Genomic DNA, 18,870 nt, shown 5'->3' on the forward strand with positions numbered 1-18,870 from the left:
CTGAGACACAATATTGGGTCGGGTTTTATCGGATCATTTTACCATTGTCTTGATCAGATTGGTCAGAATCTTATTCTTGGTCCACTAAAGTTTTAAACTTTTTATCTTTATTGTGGTTTAACCTTTATCATATTTAGCATTAAATTTGAAAGGTAGCTTCAGGCCGGTATAACTGGTGTAGCTAAGAGTAGCTGATTCAGATCCTTAGGTTGTAACTTTTAACTCAAATTAATTTTGTCTACTACCCTAAAAATGATATAAATAGATACCGAAGACTTCACATTTTATTCAAGCAATCATTGTTGTGTTCTCTTACTGGTTGTACTATAAGGGGATTTTTCTTTTTTTCATTTACACAAACATTAGAGTGCAATAGTTAATAGTTAAGACAATGAGCTACAACAGATCAAACATAGGTTCTGGTTAGTCTTTCAACCTAAAACCGATTATCAATTCATCAACTAAAAAATAAATTAAAATGGTAAAAGGACTGAAAATAATTATACAACTTAGATTTAAAGTGTTTGTACGTGTTCTTGATACATTGTTTCAGGTAGTAGGAACGTTGGGAGGAACACGTTTGAGTTTGGAAGGACTTACGTGGTCAAGCCTAGAGGAATTCATCAAGCAACTATCGTCTGGTTACATGGAATCGGTGAAACGGGATCAAGGTGATGATGAATGATTGATTTGATTTGAATTGTGATGATTATATGATTTATAGGAAGCCAAAATTGATATCAACTTCAGAATAGGAAGTGGGTTGAACTCATTTCGAAAATTTTGACATTTGATATTGAGTTTTGACTTCATTAATTTTGTTAATGATACGTTTTCTTCTATATATGACACATGGATGATTTAGGATCTTGAGAGTTGGTATTTTCCAAGTTATTCTTGGTAAGTTTCTTCTCTCAACTCTACACATGTGATCAACTTTCGACCACGTGTCCGAAAAATTCTTCAGTGATGAGAAAGTTGGGGCGTTTCATGGACCAAATTTCAGTATTGACCGAAGTGGACGTACAAGTACTTTTGACTCAAAAAGTCAAACATAGAATACTTCAAGGAACACCACAAAAGATGGAATTTGTTGTAATAACAAACAAAAACATCATTTGCTCTAATATCAATTTTAATACTCCACCCTATCCAATAGATTAGGATATTACCAACTCGCCTTTCTGTCAATCTAGTCTCTTGTTTATGAGACACGAGGCCAACATCAGATGCTTTTGAGGGTTATATAAGTGGGAAATCTTTGTAAGACGTTATCTTTTTCGTTTTGAAAAAGGTTGTTGACCCAAATTTGGGACCATTCCAATATTTACCTTCCGATATAATGGAATGTGTATGCGGGCCCATATTCTGATTCTGATTCTCATGAAAAGCCTAAATTAAAATTAGTATGAGACTGATGGATGAGTGTATTAAAAGACTGTTTTCCACTTTTCTCACATTTTTTGGAATATTTTTTGTTATACAGTTGGTCCCAGTTTTTGGAATCTCTTCCTCTTCCAAATGTAAGAATTAGTATCTTTCTTTTTTGTTATACGTATAAGTATTCGTACGATTTGTACAGTGAACATATTAATCTACACTTTAGGTTAAGTGGATATGCCCAACTGCCCCAACTCGCCCGGTAACTTTATTCGGTGGATTGCAGTGTACTGCATGTAAGTCTTTTGTTATATTTCTTCTAAAAGACCAACCGTACACTTCTTGATCATTTACTTATTAGTCCATTATGTAAGAACCGCGAACAAAAGAATGTTGCTTTTTGTATGATTAGTCTATAAAGACTTTTTTGCATTATCAGGGTTCAATGTTGAAGACTTGTCCGACAATGCTACTGATGATGTAGAGGGCTTAGATGCTTCTGCTGCCCATATTGTGAATATGTTGTCCAATGAGCGTGATGATAGTAAGTATCTACTACTCATAACTGTAAATATCTATCAGTTTCCTATTAGCAGTTTACCATACGTGGAATCAACAACTAGAATATTGGCATATTTGAAAACTTATGGTTCCCCAGTCTAAAAGTGGATGTTTGATATAGACCACAACTATAGTAGATTAGCTACAAAATCTATGAACTAACGGATCATGTAATTTACAGACTAGGGATATAATTTTGTTTTTCAATTCATGAATTATTATTACATATTTACACACACTTTCACGTACAAAATTGAAGGGGGATAGTGCACCTGCTAGCCCCTTATTTATCTAGCTATGATTTTTTTATTTTTTATTATTATTATTTCTAAGGAGTCAAATGTTGTCTTTGATAACTATATTATATATTGGTCATTTTGGACTATCCTTACCTTGTGATTTTTACATTTACAGTTAAACTAGGTGTTGCGGGCTTCAGTATGGGAGCAGCTATGGCACTCTACTCTGCAACATGTCGTGCTTTAGGACAATTTGGGAATGGTAACCGATACCCAATCAACCTCAGCGCAGCTGTGGCGCTTAGCGGCTGGCTCCCATGTTCAAGGTTTGACTTTTGTTACAATTTCAAACTTTTTAATATACGATTGACTGGTTAAGCAAATAAAAGTACTAACAAGAAAACGATATCTTAGGATTGTGAGGAGCAGAGTTCATGCATCACAAGAGGCTGCAAGGCGTGCAGCAGCACTGCCTATTTTGCTCTGCCATGGAAAAGGTATTTGCTTTGTAATTAAAGACATATTTTGAACTGGTTTTATCTTAACTGCAGGAATCCTATTTTGCATCAAGTTCACTGTTTATGATTCACATATTATATCTGTGACATCTACTCTACTCTGTTTATAAATGTTCTTAATGCTAACTTGATATGCATTGGTATCATGCTTCCTGTTTATATAAACTTTTCTTCATATTGTGTTAGATTTAAGTTCAGATAAAAAATAAAAATTTTCTAGTAATTAGTGAACAGTGATTCATAGAAGTTTTTAATCTTAGTTGGGAAAAATGTTTAGTTTTGAACTCCAAAAGTTTTTAATAATTCACAGGCTAAAGTTACTATATTAAGGAAGTGATTATAGTATAAGAAAGTGATAATAGTATAACAAAGTGGTTATAGTATAATAACTGTGATAACTTAGAGTTTAATGGGCTCTACCACTATGATTAATATCTCACATAAGTACCAAATATATCTTAAGAGGAGCCACAAGATCACATAAGCCTACTTATAGGGTTAGGGGAAGAGTGTGCAAAGATGATACTTACATGTAACCATACATCTTTAGAATTGAATTGCATTGCATCAGTTTCTGGTATAGTTTGATTAAGTCGGTATTCTGGTTTAGTTATTTTGAGGTGTCCTTTGTGATGAATAGGTACATTAAACAAAACTAAAATTACAAGCCTTTGTTATGGAACACTATCAAATTAGAAATATAAAATGATGACTGGTGCTTTAAGCGAGTGGAATATTTAGTGGGATGCCTCAAAAACTCTTTTACGATACCAAAATGTTTGTATATATAAGATCATTCTTTCGTAGTATTATAATTCATTTGCGGTACTATCTTTCCCAAGTTTTTTGATATTTTTTGGTCTAGATTTCCTTAATATTGTTCAAACTATTTAGTTGTGCCTACTCACTTGTTTTGCAGTGGGGTAGAGAAAATGATTGTCGAAGCTTGATATTATTGTTGGGCCCCCTTATCTACCAGCTTCAGCTTCTAGATGTTGGTGACTTGACATGGTATCAGAGCTCGGGTTTTGGAAATTCTTGGGTTAATATTTACCACTTAATGGTACAATTTTTTTGTGCCAGATTTGCACCATGTTAGTGGTGCAATTTATAAGTGCCAGATTTGCACGCGAGAGGATTTGTTGCAACTTGGTGGTATTGTTCGGCCCTCCACTACCAGCTTAACCCCCTCAATATGTGGGCATCTCGCATTAGTGGGGAGCTTTACAGCTTGATAGCATCGGTGGGCCCTCTACATACCAGCTTAACAATTTACACGAGTCGTAGAATTGCAATAAAATGTGGCGACCTCAGGTCTGTAAAAACTTGCATGCTTTTCAGGTTTTTCGTTAAATTGAATTTACCTTTTATCCAACGATTATGTATGTCATTCACAAAGTTGGAATCATATATTTGGCGCATGTGCCAACCAAAATGTATGTAAATTTATGGACGTTTCTTTCACAAAAAAAGGATGAGTGTATTCATTTGAAAGGAAAAACCACCTTACTTATGTACCAGGAGCTTTAAGCTTCACGTTATTGACACTTGGAGTTGATCGACGATGTATGAAATATTATCATGTTTGACTTTGAAAGTTACTATTTAACATTCCTTCTTAGCTCAGTGAAAGGCAAATGTTTGGGTTTTCTCTTCCTGTGTTGGTACTTTTTGGTTCTTCAAGCCAGGTATGCAAATAAGAATGATCTTGATATTGAAAAGATACAACATATGTTTCTTTTTAAGATAATAAAGAAGAAAAAAGGTATTCAGTTTGAATGAATAACTATATAACCTGTGTTTTAACTAAGATTCAAACTATATTATAATAACACTAATTTTATTACTTGAACATACTAAATTTGCCATTATAGGCTATAGTTTTAGAAAAGTTTTCTACTGGTACATGTCTGTCAACTTGAGAAACTGGATGTTTTGTATGAATTTGATGATGATAAATTAAAATTTTGAATGTTTGTAAAACTAGATTTTATATTGAGTACGATTATAAAATGTGTCAACATTTTTACAACAAAGATTAACAAGTGACAAAATATATAAAAGTTAACTTTGTTTTTCTCTCTCTTTTTTGTGTTCTTCCTAAAATGCTTTACTTCACATGACCAAAATTTTGTGAACTTTTACTAGTTTTATGGCACCAAAATCTAACATAAGTGTCTGGTTACAAATTTTTGTAATACAAATTAGAATTTATGAAAACATTATTAGTTTCATAATATCTCTCCCTATTGTTCGTCTTGTGTTGACCCTGGTGCCATAGGCACCATATAGTCTTGGGTAAATCATCTTGTTATTGTGTTTGTGTGTATTTACGTGTATTTGTGTGGGTCCAGTCTATGTGTCATTCCTGCTGTCACGAAATGTGGGTTCAGCGTTGGGTCAGTGCGTTGATGTAATAGTTAAGAAGTTCAGCTTGGATGTCACGTGAATGGTCTAATGACACAATACATTTGGTTTTGATGATCATCTACATATCTAAGCTCATAATCTTAAGAGTAAGAACAGTACCCATTCATTTGTTTACGGCTAAGTCAGATCATCATGCTTACTTCAAGCCGTTTCTAAAAATTATAACAAAATACGAGTATGAATCAAACTATAACATTCACTCTTTGAGGTATGAATCAGATATATTTGGTTAATACTTTACCCTCGAATTAGTTGGTTATACATACATGAATAACCAATTCCGGCGGAGGAAAACCATAATGTTGGCTTTTTTAAACAAGATCCGTTAATACCTAGCAAAAGACCCATACACCAAAAAGTTGGGTCTATCGGGTCAACCAATTGAGTTCATTGGGTCTTGAAAAAATAAAGGGAATTCGTCCAATATGGACACTTTAATCCACTAATATATTTGAAGCTGAAACCCAATTCCAACCCTTTCAATATGAAAAAATTTAAAAATGAAAAAAATAATAAACCCACAAAATAGAAAAATAAAAAATTTAAAAAAATTAATAGTAACATAAAAATTAAAACTATATAAAAAATTAATTTTTAAAAAAATAATAAAAAATGAAAAAATATTTTAAAAAAAAATTAAATTTTCTTTTTTAAAAATAAATATATATATGTTTTTTAAGAAATAATTTTATTATTAAAAATGGGTCTCGACCTGACCTGATGCTTTGAGACCCGTTCCACCCGTTTGAATGTTGAGACCCGTTCGACCCGTTTGAATTTTGAGACCCGTTCGACCCGTTTGAATTTTGAGACCCGTTTGACCCGTTTGAATTTTGAGACCCGTTCGACCCCTGACCCGGTTTGACATTTGGGTCTTGACCCAACCCAACCCGACCCAACACGTTTGCCAGGCTTTATAAGCAGAAAATAATATGTGCTCTAAAGACCTTAGTTTAGAAGTGTGAAGTGAAACTCAAAAGATAAAAGCATCCCTTAAAAAAATGATATTTTGTATTTTAAAGGATGAATATAGAGACACAATTAAAGGACAAAATGGATGCTTTTGATAATCAATGCCAGTAGTTAAAAGTTACAGTTCCATGTTTCAGTTGATGATGTTGTTGACCTCAAGCACGGGGAGAAATCTGCACAAACTTTACGTTCTTCTGGATTTCAAAACTTGACATATCAAACCTACCACGGGTAACCTTTTTTTTAGGATTCTAGTAACATAACATCATTTCTCAAAAAGAAACAATGTTTTAAGTGTGTGTATGGTGTTCTTGGCATGGTTATTCATATAGGCTTGGTCACTACACTATACCTGAAGAAGTGAATGATGTTTGTTATTGGCTCGCTGCACAATTGGGTCTCAACGGGTACGGGACTTAAATTCCTTTCTTCTCAATAGAAAGGAACATTACCAAATATCTTAAGTACCTACTAAATAAATAATTTCGAATAAATAGAAAGGAACATATACTTCTTTTTGTGGGTGAAATTTTCCTCCCTGTCACCTGTTATGCAAAGACAATTTGGGACGACGTACAGTACTGAAAATGTAATGTCAATGCGTTATGACTCCTCGATCAGCCAGATTACTTCTTAAAATTCATGCATTTTTTAAGAAAATTCATTTGAAGAATTGATGAAAAAGGTTGAAGATGGTCTTTGTGGAAATTTCATTCATATGGTCTGTTCCTTTCTTAGTTGTAATGTGTTATATGAAATATACTTATTGATGATATATGTTGCTACTACATGTATGTGTTTCAAATCATTGGTGAAAAAACAGTAAAATAAATAAACGAATCCAAAGATCACACACAGTACAAAACCGATACAACAGGCAACAGATAATAACCCTCTTAATCTGTCTTTCATTTCATTAAACAATCACATTCTTGAGCTTATTAAACAACTGATCTTAATTCTTCTGAGCCACTAAACATATAATTAAACAGTCATTATGAGTACTTTTTATGTCAACTCAATGGAACCCGGCCCACCCTTAGTTGGGACCTCAATATCATGATAATTTGAGTACATCGACGTCTCAAGCCTTTCACCTTGTCCCCAAATTGCATACGCTTCCTCCCCATGAGCTGCTTCGTCACCAACTTCCATATCCTCATCCGACATCCTCAATGGGACGATTAATTGTATAAATAAACAAACTAATGTTGTCATCACAACGTTAAGTGTAACAACAAATATAATCCCGAGTAGTTGAATCCCCATCTGTCTAACCCCGTACCTGATACTTTGTCTGGACCCATGGTTTAATCCTACTAGTAATCCCATATATTTATTCGTATGCCCATAGAATAATTCACACAGATGTGGCTCTGAAAATAAGCCTGTTAGAATGCCTCCTAATGTCCCTGCTATTGCGTGCGTGTGTAGTACCGCCATTGTGTCATCGACACTTTGGAGGAGCTTCGATTTCTTGTGCAACACCATCATTGTGAACCATGGGATTGAACCTGCAAATGTTTCCATTATTATAGCCGAGTAGCCTTGCACCACTCCTGAAAAATAACAGAATCGTCAATATTCGTTAAAATATAAAGGGGGGAGTAAAACTGGTAAACGAATAAGGTTTCCCCTGTTTAGGCTAAAAAAAAAAAAATCAGTATTTTTAATCAGATGTACGCTAGCTAACCACAGTGATCCATAAAAGAAGAGCAGTAAAGAAACAGCTACGTAAATTATTATTTCATTTTTAAGTCCAAAACTATATGTAAAAGATATCAAAAAAGTATCAATTTGATTAAAGTCCCAAACTTGATAGCCTAAACTAATATCTTGTAAGATTTTCATGTTTCGAAAGAAGGATTACCAGCAGCAGGGGTGATGACTACTAAACCAGTAATCATGCCTTGAACAGCACCAATTACAGAAGCTTTCTTAAAGACAACAACATCAAGAATGAGCCAAGTCAATAGGCTCGTAGCAGCACACACATGGGTGTTCAGAACGGCTAGTGAAGCATCAGCGCTAGCCGCATATGGGTCACCACCATTGAACCCAGTCCAACCCATCCATAAGATCCCAGCCCCAGCCAACATAAGAATAATGTTGTTTGGAGGAAACCTTTCCCTATCCTTCGTCGATCTAGGACCAACCTGCGCAAAAACAAAAAAATTATTAGTCATGAGTATAAAAACCGAAAAATGGATTTTATACGCAGGGGCGGGCCTATTAATGTTCAACCGGGGTCAGCCGCCCCCAACGACCCAAATTTTTTCAATGTATTTATGTGTTAAAGTTTCACGTTTAGGGTATTTATGCGTTAAATGTTGACATTTTGCCCCGTTTACTTGCTTTTTTTTTTTCTTTTCAAATTTTTAACATTTTACACCCTTCGAAAAAAATTCCTCGATCCGCCACTGTTTATATGCACATATCAAGTTCTCATATATGTACCCAGTAAGCAGCAGTGAAGCCTGCAACCCCTGAAGAAAGATGGATGACATAACCACCCGAGTAGTCGATTATTCCTAAACCAGATAACCAGCCTTTTAGGGACCAAATCGTGTACGCACCAACAGTGTAAGAAAACGTTAACCAAAGTGGAACAAACAACATCCACGCGTAAAAATTCATCCGTCCCAAAACTGCACCCGCGATCAAAATCAAAGTAATTGCAGCAAAAACAAACTGAAAAAACACCATAGTCGCGTTCGGAAACATTCCAGTAAACGCCGGTTCGAGAAGATACTGTTGTTCAACAGCAGTATTAACTTTTCCCCAAATAGGTACAAGTGGTGTCCCAAAAGATAGTCTATAACCCCATAAAACCCAACAAACAAGAACCATTGCAAAGGCATATAAAGCCATAAAAGCCGAGTTAACAGCCCATTTCTTCTTGACGGCCCCACCGTACAAGATTATGAGCCCCGGGACACTTTGTAAGCCCACAAGCGTAGCGGCCACAAGCTGCCACGCGTTGTCACCTTTGTTTAACCAAGCGGGACTGGCATCGCTCGGTAATAAGTTTGAAGGTAACGCTGCGAAAAGTTCGGTTACGTTAATGGGTGATGGTGGTGGTAAACTCATTTTTTATAACTTGATCTATTCAAGACAACAACAATTGTTGAATGTTGTCCCTAATGCAATGAAATAAAAGGTATGATATATATAGTGCATAATAAGATAAAGGGTGTAGCTGTTAGATTCTAGGTGACATAGTAGATCTTTTTGTCAAATGTTTGTTATTTTCAAAGATTCAAGTAAAGAATGTTATAATTTATAAGAATCATCACACTACTATTTTATTAACTTGTAAACATGTAGTTGTACTATACGTTGAAAATGAGTTCAATATCAATTTTTTTAGATACGGTAAGTGTATATGCATTATACAAACCTAAAATTCGTTTACTTAAAACTAATATAAATAACTACTTAAAAAATACGAGTAAAAATTGAAAATATCTAGTGGAACGGTATTAATTTGCGGAATTTTTGAGTGAACACTTGTTGGAACTATCGCAAGGGAAATTTTGGAATGTAACGCGTACAACTGGCTGATGATTGGATATCGATGATTTTAAGATCCAAGTTGTTTTTGCACCAACATAGTAACTCAAACACTAATTTGTAGTAGTAATTAACTTAACTAATTACAGAGTATGATAACGGTTTGATTTTTGATTTATTGAGTTTGATTTATTCGGTTCCGAAACTTATTTGAGCAACATAACCAAACCGTATTCAAATTTTAAAACTGAAACTAAAAACGAAATCAAACCAAAAACCGAATTTGGTATGTAAAACTTAAAAATATATAGTTCTACCAAAATAATACTCAGTAATGAAAAGGTTATGAACCCAAATTGGTTTTGAATCAATTGTGTTCTATATATACTAATTATTTAAGAATTCAGTTTTCGGTTTAACCAAACTCGAAAAAGTAAAATTGGAAAGTGACCTAAAATATCAAATTCATATATATAAACTGAACAGAAAATCAAATTCAAATTCCGTTTGATTTTTTTTTTCAGTTTTCACGCGCTTCGTTTCAAATTAAACGCTTTGAAATCGAATGTTGAGCATCACTGCAATGACCACCACCACCACCGCCATAGCCTCTTGATGTGGCCATCACTACGTACAATCATAGTGAGAAAGGAACTAACTTCAAATTATTTTTATTAATCCGAGATTGTAATAAAAATGATTGTGTTCAACAAAAGTAAATTGGTTGATAACTATATAATCATAATAATAACTATATACAAGAGTTAAAAAATTTCCTAAGATTATGCATTTTGGAGGATGAAGATGTCAAATGGATTCAATCCTTTGTATATAAACAAAGAAATATTCATTTGCTTCTGATCTCTCACCGATCACCAATCACCAATCAACATAAATGGAAAGTAAGTACAAATTTTTTTCCATAAGTAGGATGAAGATGAATTATGCATCTTAACTTGTTCACCTCTTAAGATGAAACTTTCAGCATAAGTTTTTCAAGAAATGACAAGCACAAAATGGTGACCACCATAGATTTTAACAACTATCGTGAGAATCAACAACACAAAGCTTTCAAATTTTTACTATATATCCTCCATTCTTTCATGCATTTGATATATTCATTACAACTTACTTTGCTTCTATAACTAAGTAACTAAGAATGGGTTCAGTACCATCACCACCCATTAACATAACCGCACTTTTCGAGGCCTTACCTTCAAACTTATTGCCTAGTGACGCGAGCCCTGAATGGCTGAACAAAGGTGATAACGCGTGGCAGCTTATAGCCGCTACGCTAGTGGGCTTACAAAGTGTCCCGGGGCTTATAATCTTGTATGGTGGGGCCGTCAAGAAGAAATGGGCAGTTAACTCTGCTTTTATGGCTCTATATGCATTTGCAATGGTTCTTGTTTGTTGGGTTTTATGGGGTTTTAGGCTTTCTTTTGGGACACCACTTGTACCTATTTGGGGAAAGTTTAACCTTGCTGTGTCGCAAAAGTACCTTCTTGAACCGGCGTTTCTTGGAATGTTTCCAAACGCTACTATGGTGTTCTTTCAGTTTGTTTTCGCAGCCATAACTTTGATTTTGATCGCGGGAGCAGTTTTGGGACGGATGAATTTTTACGCGTGGATGTTGTTTGTTCCACTTTGGTTAACTTTCTCGTATACGGTTGGTACTTATACGATTTGGTCTACTAAGGGTTGGTTAGCTACAATGGGAATAATCGACTATTCGGGTGGTTATGTCATCCATCTTTCTTCGGGTGTTGCTGGTTTCACCGCTGCTTATTGGGTACATAACTATAATTAATCATAAACTGAGCCAAAAAGTAAAATAAATAAATAAATTATTTTTGTTTCTTGATGTTGTGAGCAATTTGTTTTTTCTTTTTTTGGTATTGGTTTAGGTTGGTCCAAGGTTGACTCAGGACAGGGAAAGGTTTCCTCCAAACAACATAATTCTTATGTTAGCTGGGGCTGGGCTCTTATGGATGGGCTGGACCGGTTTTAATGGTGGTGATCCTTACTCTGCTAGCGCAGATGCTTCCTTAGCCGTTCTGAACACCCATGTGTGCGCTGCTACGAGCCTATTGACTTGGCTCATCCTAGATGTAGTTTTCTTCAAGAAAGCTTCTGTAATTGGTGCTGTTCAAGGCATGATCACCGGTCTAGTTGTCATCACCCCTGCAGCTGGTATATACTCTCTTTTTTTAACGACAAACACTCACACACCCAGAGTCGAACATAGTGCAACCAAAGGGGTATCCGCCCATGCTCGATTAAAAAAAATTACACTAAATTTTTTTGGTTAAAAAATAATTTTTTTTAGTATTTACCCCCTTTCACTAGTTTGGCCCAACTCAGGCCAGGTTCAAGTTCCGCCATTGCACACACCCCAACTCTGCAACAAGTATACATGCACTTTAAAAATATACAGTACTTATAAAGATATGTTTGTTATGATTCCACATCGGCCATATGTAAATATGGACGATGGCTTATAAGTCTAAGTGTCCACTTATTTAATTTTAGGACTGAGTTTTACATTATGGCTTATGGATTTTTCGAATTGATCTAAACTATAGATTTTTTTTTTTAGGTGTGGTGCAAGGATACTCGGCGATACTAATGGGACTATTGTCAGGCTCGATCCCTTGGTTCACCATGATGGTGGTGCACAAGAGATCCAAGCTTCTCCAACAAGTCGACGACACAATGGCTGTTTTACACACACACGCGATAGCAGGATCCTTAGGGGGCATTCTGACTGGCCTATTCTCCGAGCCACATTTGTGCTATTTGTTCTACGGTGTTCAAAACAAATACATGGGCTTATTCGTAGGTTTGCACCGTGGAAGCTCAGAAAGTGTCCGTTATGGAGTTAGACAAATGGGTGTTCAACTACTCGGTATCTTATTCGTGATAGTACTTAACATTGTGATGACAAGTTTAGTGTGTTTGTTTGTGCAACTGTTTGTGCCGCTGAGGATGTCGGATGAGGATATGGAAATTGGAGACGAGGCGGCTCATGGGGAAGAAGCGTATGCGATTTGGGGACAAGGTGAAAGGCTTGAGAGCTCGAATTATAATGATGTTGAGGTAGCCAAGAAGCACGGTAAGGGTTCTGTTGAGCTGACATAAAAAGAATCCTTAATGACTTAGAATAAGGTTGTTTTTGTTTTGTTATTGACTCATTGTTGAATGTTTGAATAAAAGCTTGAAGATATGCTGTTACTCAATTTACAGAAAAGGAAATGGAGAATAATGTTTTGTGTTATTGTTATATTTTTCTGTTTGCATAATTAGATCATAGCATCATCTTATATATAACCTTATCCGTTTATCCATTCACCAATGAATGATCATGTATTCATGCGATAAATATAAACGTTTTGTTTCAACTTTCAATCTTATTTTATATTTGATTAATAACAGTAGCCTTTAGGTCGTCCGTTAAAATTATTAACATGCATCAGTAATCAATAACTATAATCAGAACATTTGTTAGTTCCATCAATAAATAGTTAACACCTCTGGAATTAATTTTGTTTGTTCTTGAAAATGGGCCTTTCTTCATTTTATTAAGTTGGGGGATTGTTATCTTTTGGTTTTGGGGGGATTGTTAATTTTGGTTTTTCGATTGTTGGTGCATAATGTTAGTCCCAAGTTCATTATAAGCGTTACGTTGTGGTAGTATGCGGTGTGTAATAGTGTACGAGTTAATATACGTTTAATGTTTCATTTAAACACTGTTTGTGCAACCGCACGGATGCAGAATGCATCCGTACGGGTTCAGTTTGCAACCGCACGGTGTTGGTAGTATTTAATATTAATCTCGGGTTCATTGTTAGGGTTACGAACTCTAAACCCTTCCAACCTTTGTATCCGACATCCAATAGTACTAGCACTCTTGTGGTTCGATCTAATACATCCTAAAGTCTTAATAACACGTTTAGATCTTTATTTTAAGTGATTGTTTGATATAAAATCCAATATCGAGTTATTCCGCGATCGATATTGAAGTCTAGGTCGTTTAATCCTATTTACACGATCCTACATTGATTTTGCAAACGATGGAACAGATCTTATACTTGTGTGCAACAGATAAAGTATATTTATTAACTGCAATAACTAATTTGTCCCGTGCATGACATGACCAGTAGCGATTATAAGTCAACGGGGTTCTGAATTTTTTTTCATTACTGGTTAAACATAAATGATATTTTAGTGGTAGAGTATTTTCAAAGAACTACAAATTCGAAAAATATATGGGGAGTAGTAAAATTTAGTGGTGTCGTATACAATTTAAAAAAATTATAAATTTGGAAAATATACGTGATCCTCGGGCCTACTTTGCGGGTTCGTAAGTTAACAGAATTTTTTTTACCATTTTGATAAAAGTGTCAAAGGAGACTCTCGGACCTACTTTGCGAGTTCGTAAGTTAAAAATGAATTATGTTTGGTGAAAAATAATAGATGGGTTAGAAATAACTCCCGAAAACTTTAAATTGACATATGATATGTTTGATTTGTTAGTTTAAAAGAGTTTTAGATAAAGTTCATATCAGTATCTTGAGGTTGTACACTGTTGTGAACCTGCTGTTGTAACTTACTGTTGTTAAATCGGTTTTTAGGAGTTTTACAATAAGCCCTTAACTTTCAAAACGTAACTCCTTTTTTAACAAATAAATTGTTTATAGAAAGGTGAAAGAGCATACTTTCCAACGGGTATGGTCTAAGAGATTGTATCGCATTGTTTAGGACCCAAAATCAGTTGAAGCAACTCCAGATTCAAAATATACATCAAACGAAGTGTTTGAATCAACTAACGATCACAGTACAAACCTCTACAAACAGAGGTTGCACCAGTTTTATTAACAAGCTTTCCATCTGAAGAAACATCATCATCAAGAGATCCAAGAACTGACATGCCAGGCACAAAAGCTTTCCATTTGGTACTTTGATTTGTAAAACTCGCTGGTTGATTTTAGTTTGAAATCTAAGAAGAAGATGGTAAACAGGCTGTTATACGGGTTATAAATATTCGAGTGGGTCTTAAAACAGATAAATGAAATGGAGCAGATGGTTTGGTGTAGTGTTGGTTTAACGAGAGGTCCTGAGTTCGATCCCAGCCTGCTGCAGTCTTTTTCCTCCCTTTTTATTAAACAGCAATATCAGGCCAAATGACTTCCTGTGGGCTGAGTTCTAGATTCCTGTTGGGCTTGTGCTTGATGTTGGGCCGTAAAAATTGCTGTTGGGCCGAGATGAAAATTAATGGGTTAAATAAATCAAAAACCGATATTAATTAGGAAAAATAGAATTAGAGCCATGGTTAAGGGGTGTTATGGGTGAGCGAGAGATCTCGGGTTCGAGTCCTGTTTGGTGCATTTCTTTTTAGGAGGGTATACTCTTTTATTCCTATTTCCATTATTATTATTATTATTATTATTATTATTATTATTATTATTATTATTATTATTATTATTATTATTATATTATTATTATGATTGTTATTGTTATTGATATTATTATTATTATTATTATTATTATTATTATTATTATTATTATTATTATTATTATTATTATTATTGTTATTGTTATTGATATTATTATTACTATTAGTGTTAAAATTATTAATATTATTATCACATGTAGAAGTATTATAATTATTATCATTATTATTATTATGAAAGTAATAAAAATATATTATTATTATCATTAATATTAGGATTGTTATCCTTTTATAAATATTAGTTTTATCAATATACTTATAATTATTAATATCATATTTATCATTATTATTGTTATAAGTGTTATTAATGCTATTATTATTATTTTCATAAATATTAACATTAACATCAATCTATAAGTATGAGTATTATTATTGTGTATTATTAATATTATCATTATTATTAGTATTATCAGAATATTATAAGTATTATTATCAATATTATGTGTATCGTTATTATTACTACTAAAACTATTATCCTAACTATTATTAATAGTAAAATTACCATAATAATTATTGTTATCAGTATTGCTATTTTTTATATTATTATTATAATCAAATACAACTTTCATTTACCATTATTAATAATATTTTACTAAATAAATATTATGTATATAAAAATATATTTATAGGTGATATTACATAAAAGTACATATTAATCATATTAACGATTTTTTTACGAATATTCATATATAACAAATCAGGTACTTTTAATATAAAACTAACTGAATATATATTATTATAACTATCTAAACACTAATCATTTTTGTATACGCAAATTAAATATATATAATATATAACATAAGTTATAATATATGAATTTGTTCAATCGCGATTATATATATTAATAAATATACAAATGATATAGGTTTGTGAATCCGAGGCCAACCCTGCATTGTTCAATATAGTCATATGTATTTTTACTACAAAATACATTAGGTGAGTTTCATTTGCTCCCTTTTTACTCATTACATTTTTGGGCTGAGAATACATGCAAATGCTTTATTAACTGTTTTTACAATATTTATATGCGTGAGTTTCATTTGCTCCCTTTTTAAATGCTTTTGCAATATATATTTTTGGGACTGAGAATACATGCGCTGCTTTATAAATGTTTGACGTGATAGACACAAGTACTTAAAACTACATTCTATGGCTGAATTATCGAAATCGAATATGCCCCTTTTTATTAAGTCTGGTAATCTAAGAATTAGGGAACAGACACCCTAATTGACGCGAATCCTAAAGATAGATCTATTGGGCCCAACAAGCCCCATCCAAAGTATAGGATGCTTTATTACTTCGAAATTTATATCATGTCCGAAGGAGGATCCCGGAATGATGGGGATATTCTTATATGTAAATTGTGAATGTCGGTTACCAGGTGTTCAATCCATATGAATGATTATTTTTGTCTCTATGCATGGGACGTATATTTATGAGAACTGAAAATGAAATCTTGTGGTCTATTAAAATGATGGAAATGATTATTTATGTTAAACTAATGAACTCACCAACCTTTTGGTTGACACTTGAAAGCATGTTTATTCTCAGGTACGAAAGAAATCTTCCGCTGTGTAATTGCTCATTTTAAAGATATTACTTGGAGTCATTCATGACATATTTCAAAAGACGTTGCATTCGAGTCGTTGAGATCATCAAGATTATTATTAAATCAATTATAGTTAGATATATTAAAAAATAGTATGCATGCCGTCAACTTTCGTTGTAATGAAAGATTGTCTTTTCAAAAACGAATGCAATGTTTGTAAAATGTATCATATAGAGGGCAAGTACCTCGCGATGTAATCTACTGTTGTGATTCGTTTATAATCGATATGGACTTCGTCCGGATGGATTAGGATGGGTCTCTACAGTTGGTATCAGAGCAGTGGTCTTAGCGAACCAGGTCTTGCATTAGTGTGTCTAACTGATAGTCGTTAGGATGCATTAATAAGTCTGGACTTCGACCGTGTCTGCATGTCAAAAGTTTTGCTTTTCATTTTTGTCGGAAATCATTTGCTTATCATCCTTAGAAAATTACCTGCTTATCATTCTTAGTCTAGACAAGTCTTACTGCCTTTATTGCATAGACAGTGTATAGATAAATTCATATCTTAGCGTATCGGTTATTGTAAACTTTGCCTGTCATTTTCTGTAGATTCCTCCGTAATTTATGGGATTTTAGTATTATATATGCATATCTAAATTATGTATTGCAGGGTACTAATCTACATCCTATAATCTATTTCTTATCGAAAATCCTTCATCTGATCGTACGAGATGAATCCCTCAATCAGTTCGAGTCCCTCAAATTTTGATAGCTATTCCGATAGTTATTTCGACAGCTATTCCGATATGGATATTCATCTAAGCTCCGAAAGCGGTGTCACCAGAATGAATCCATTAGTCAGCCACCCCCAATTCATCTGATGGGTTCATAGTCAACTTAATCAATGGAGACGCGAAGAAGGCGATTCTTTTCACCAACCGAATTTGCCTCTTGACGAAGAACCCGAAGCACTTACCAGTGAACTAGTCCGAAACACCATTTTCACCCTCATTTCCCGAATATCTCGCCATGATTATATTCTATCTAAAATTCTAAACCTCATTCATCCGCTCGTCCGAACCGACAATCATCCCGGTGTAATAGAAGAAGTCAATGAGCATTGCGCTCGAGTAGTGGCTCTGGAGAATATGGTGCAAAATGTACCAGCTTCAGCAACATCACCGGCACCAACAGTACCACCAGTAACAACACCAGTACCATCAACAATCCATGCCTCAACATCTCATCCTATATCTCGAGCATAATCATCGTTCTATATGACTTCTATATCATTTATCTTCATTCTATATGACGATTATGTTGAAATGTCCCGTTCTTATTGATTAAAAACGTTCCATATTAATTGATTTCGTTGCGAGGTTTTGACCTCTATATGAGACGTTTTTCAAAGACTGCATTCATTTTTAAACAAACCATAACCTTTATTTCATCAATAAAGGTTTAAAAAGCTTTACGTAGATTATCAAATAATGATAATCTAAAATATCCTGTTTACACACGACCATTACATAATGGTTTACAATACAAATATGTTACAACAAAATAAGTTTCTTGAATGCAGTTTTTACACAATATCATACAAGCATGGACTCCAAATCTTGTCCTTATTTAAGTATGCGACAGCGGAAGCTCTTAATAATCACCTGAGAATAAACATGCTTAAAACGTCAACAAAAATGTTGGTGAGTTATAGGTTTAACCTATATATATCAAATCGTAACAATAGACCACAAGATTTCATATTTCAATACACATCCCATACATAGAGATAAAAATCATTCATATGGTGAACACCTGGTAACCGACAATAACAAGATGCATATATAAGAATATCCCCATCATTCCGGGACACCCTTCGGATATGATATAAATTTCGAAGTACTAAAGCATCCGGTACTTTGGATGGGGTTTGTTAGGCCCAATAGATCTATCTTTAGGATTCGCGTCAATTAGGGTGTCTGTTCCCTAATTCTTAGATTACCAGACTTAATAAAAAGGGGCATATTCGATTTCGATAATTCAACCATAGAATGTAGTTTCACGTACTTGTGTCTATTTTGTAAATCATTTATAAAACCTGCATGTATTCTCATCCCAAAAATATTAGATTTTAAAAGTGGGACTATAACTCACTTTCACAGATTTTTACTTTGTCGGGAAGTAAGACTTGGCCAC

The 18,870-nt window shown here is 34.0% G+C and overlaps 3 protein-coding genes across 4 annotated transcripts; 2 read left to right on the forward strand and 1 right to left on the reverse strand.

The window, feature by feature from the left end:
- Positions 1-220: 220 nt before the first annotated feature.
- LOC139847218 (uncharacterized) lies at positions 221-6,719 on the forward strand. 2 transcript variants are annotated; one of them, XM_071836870.1, is made up of 9 exons: positions 221-422; positions 554-671; positions 1,487-1,523; positions 1,607-1,676; positions 1,820-1,924; positions 2,356-2,506; positions 2,595-2,677; positions 6,238-6,331; positions 6,433-6,719. In XM_071836870.1, exons 1-9 carry the CDS (start codon positions 392-394, stop codon positions 6,518-6,520), a joined length of 777 nt encoding a protein of 258 aa, XP_071692971.1. In that variant the 5' UTR covers positions 221-391; the 3' UTR covers positions 6,521-6,719. The 2 variants fall into 2 exon arrangements, with proteins under 2 accessions (XP_071692971.1, XP_071692970.1); XM_071836869.1 differs by lacking the exons at positions 6,238-6,331; positions 6,433-6,719 and adding an exon at positions 3,618-4,314 and having other exon boundaries at positions 238-422.
- Positions 6,720-7,108: 389 nt separating this feature from the next.
- Positions 7,109-10,403, reverse strand: LOC139848836 (ammonium transporter 2 member 5-like). Its single transcript, XM_071838525.1, has 5 exons — positions 10,373-10,403; positions 10,245-10,271; positions 8,558-9,141; positions 7,971-8,256; positions 7,109-7,659 (listed from the first exon to the last, which is right to left on the reverse strand). Exons 1-5 carry the CDS (start codon positions 10,401-10,403, stop codon positions 7,109-7,111), a joined length of 1,479 nt encoding a protein of 492 aa, XP_071694626.1.
- A 369-nt stretch (positions 10,404-10,772) lies between these two features.
- Positions 10,773-12,754, forward strand: LOC139848837 (ammonium transporter 2 member 5-like). Its single transcript, XM_071838526.1, has 3 exons — positions 10,773-11,405; positions 11,521-11,806; positions 12,213-12,754. The coding sequence occupies exons 1-3, from the start codon at positions 10,773-10,775 to the stop codon at positions 12,752-12,754; spliced, it is 1,461 nt and encodes a 486-aa protein (XP_071694627.1).
- Positions 12,755-18,870: the final 6,116 nt, after the last annotated feature.

Source organism: Rutidosis leptorrhynchoides, chromosome 5, assembly GCF_046630445.1.
Source record: "Rutidosis leptorrhynchoides isolate AG116_Rl617_1_P2 chromosome 5, CSIRO_AGI_Rlap_v1, whole genome shotgun sequence".
Lineage (NCBI taxonomy): Eukaryota > Viridiplantae > Streptophyta > Magnoliopsida > Asterales > Asteraceae > Rutidosis > Rutidosis leptorrhynchoides.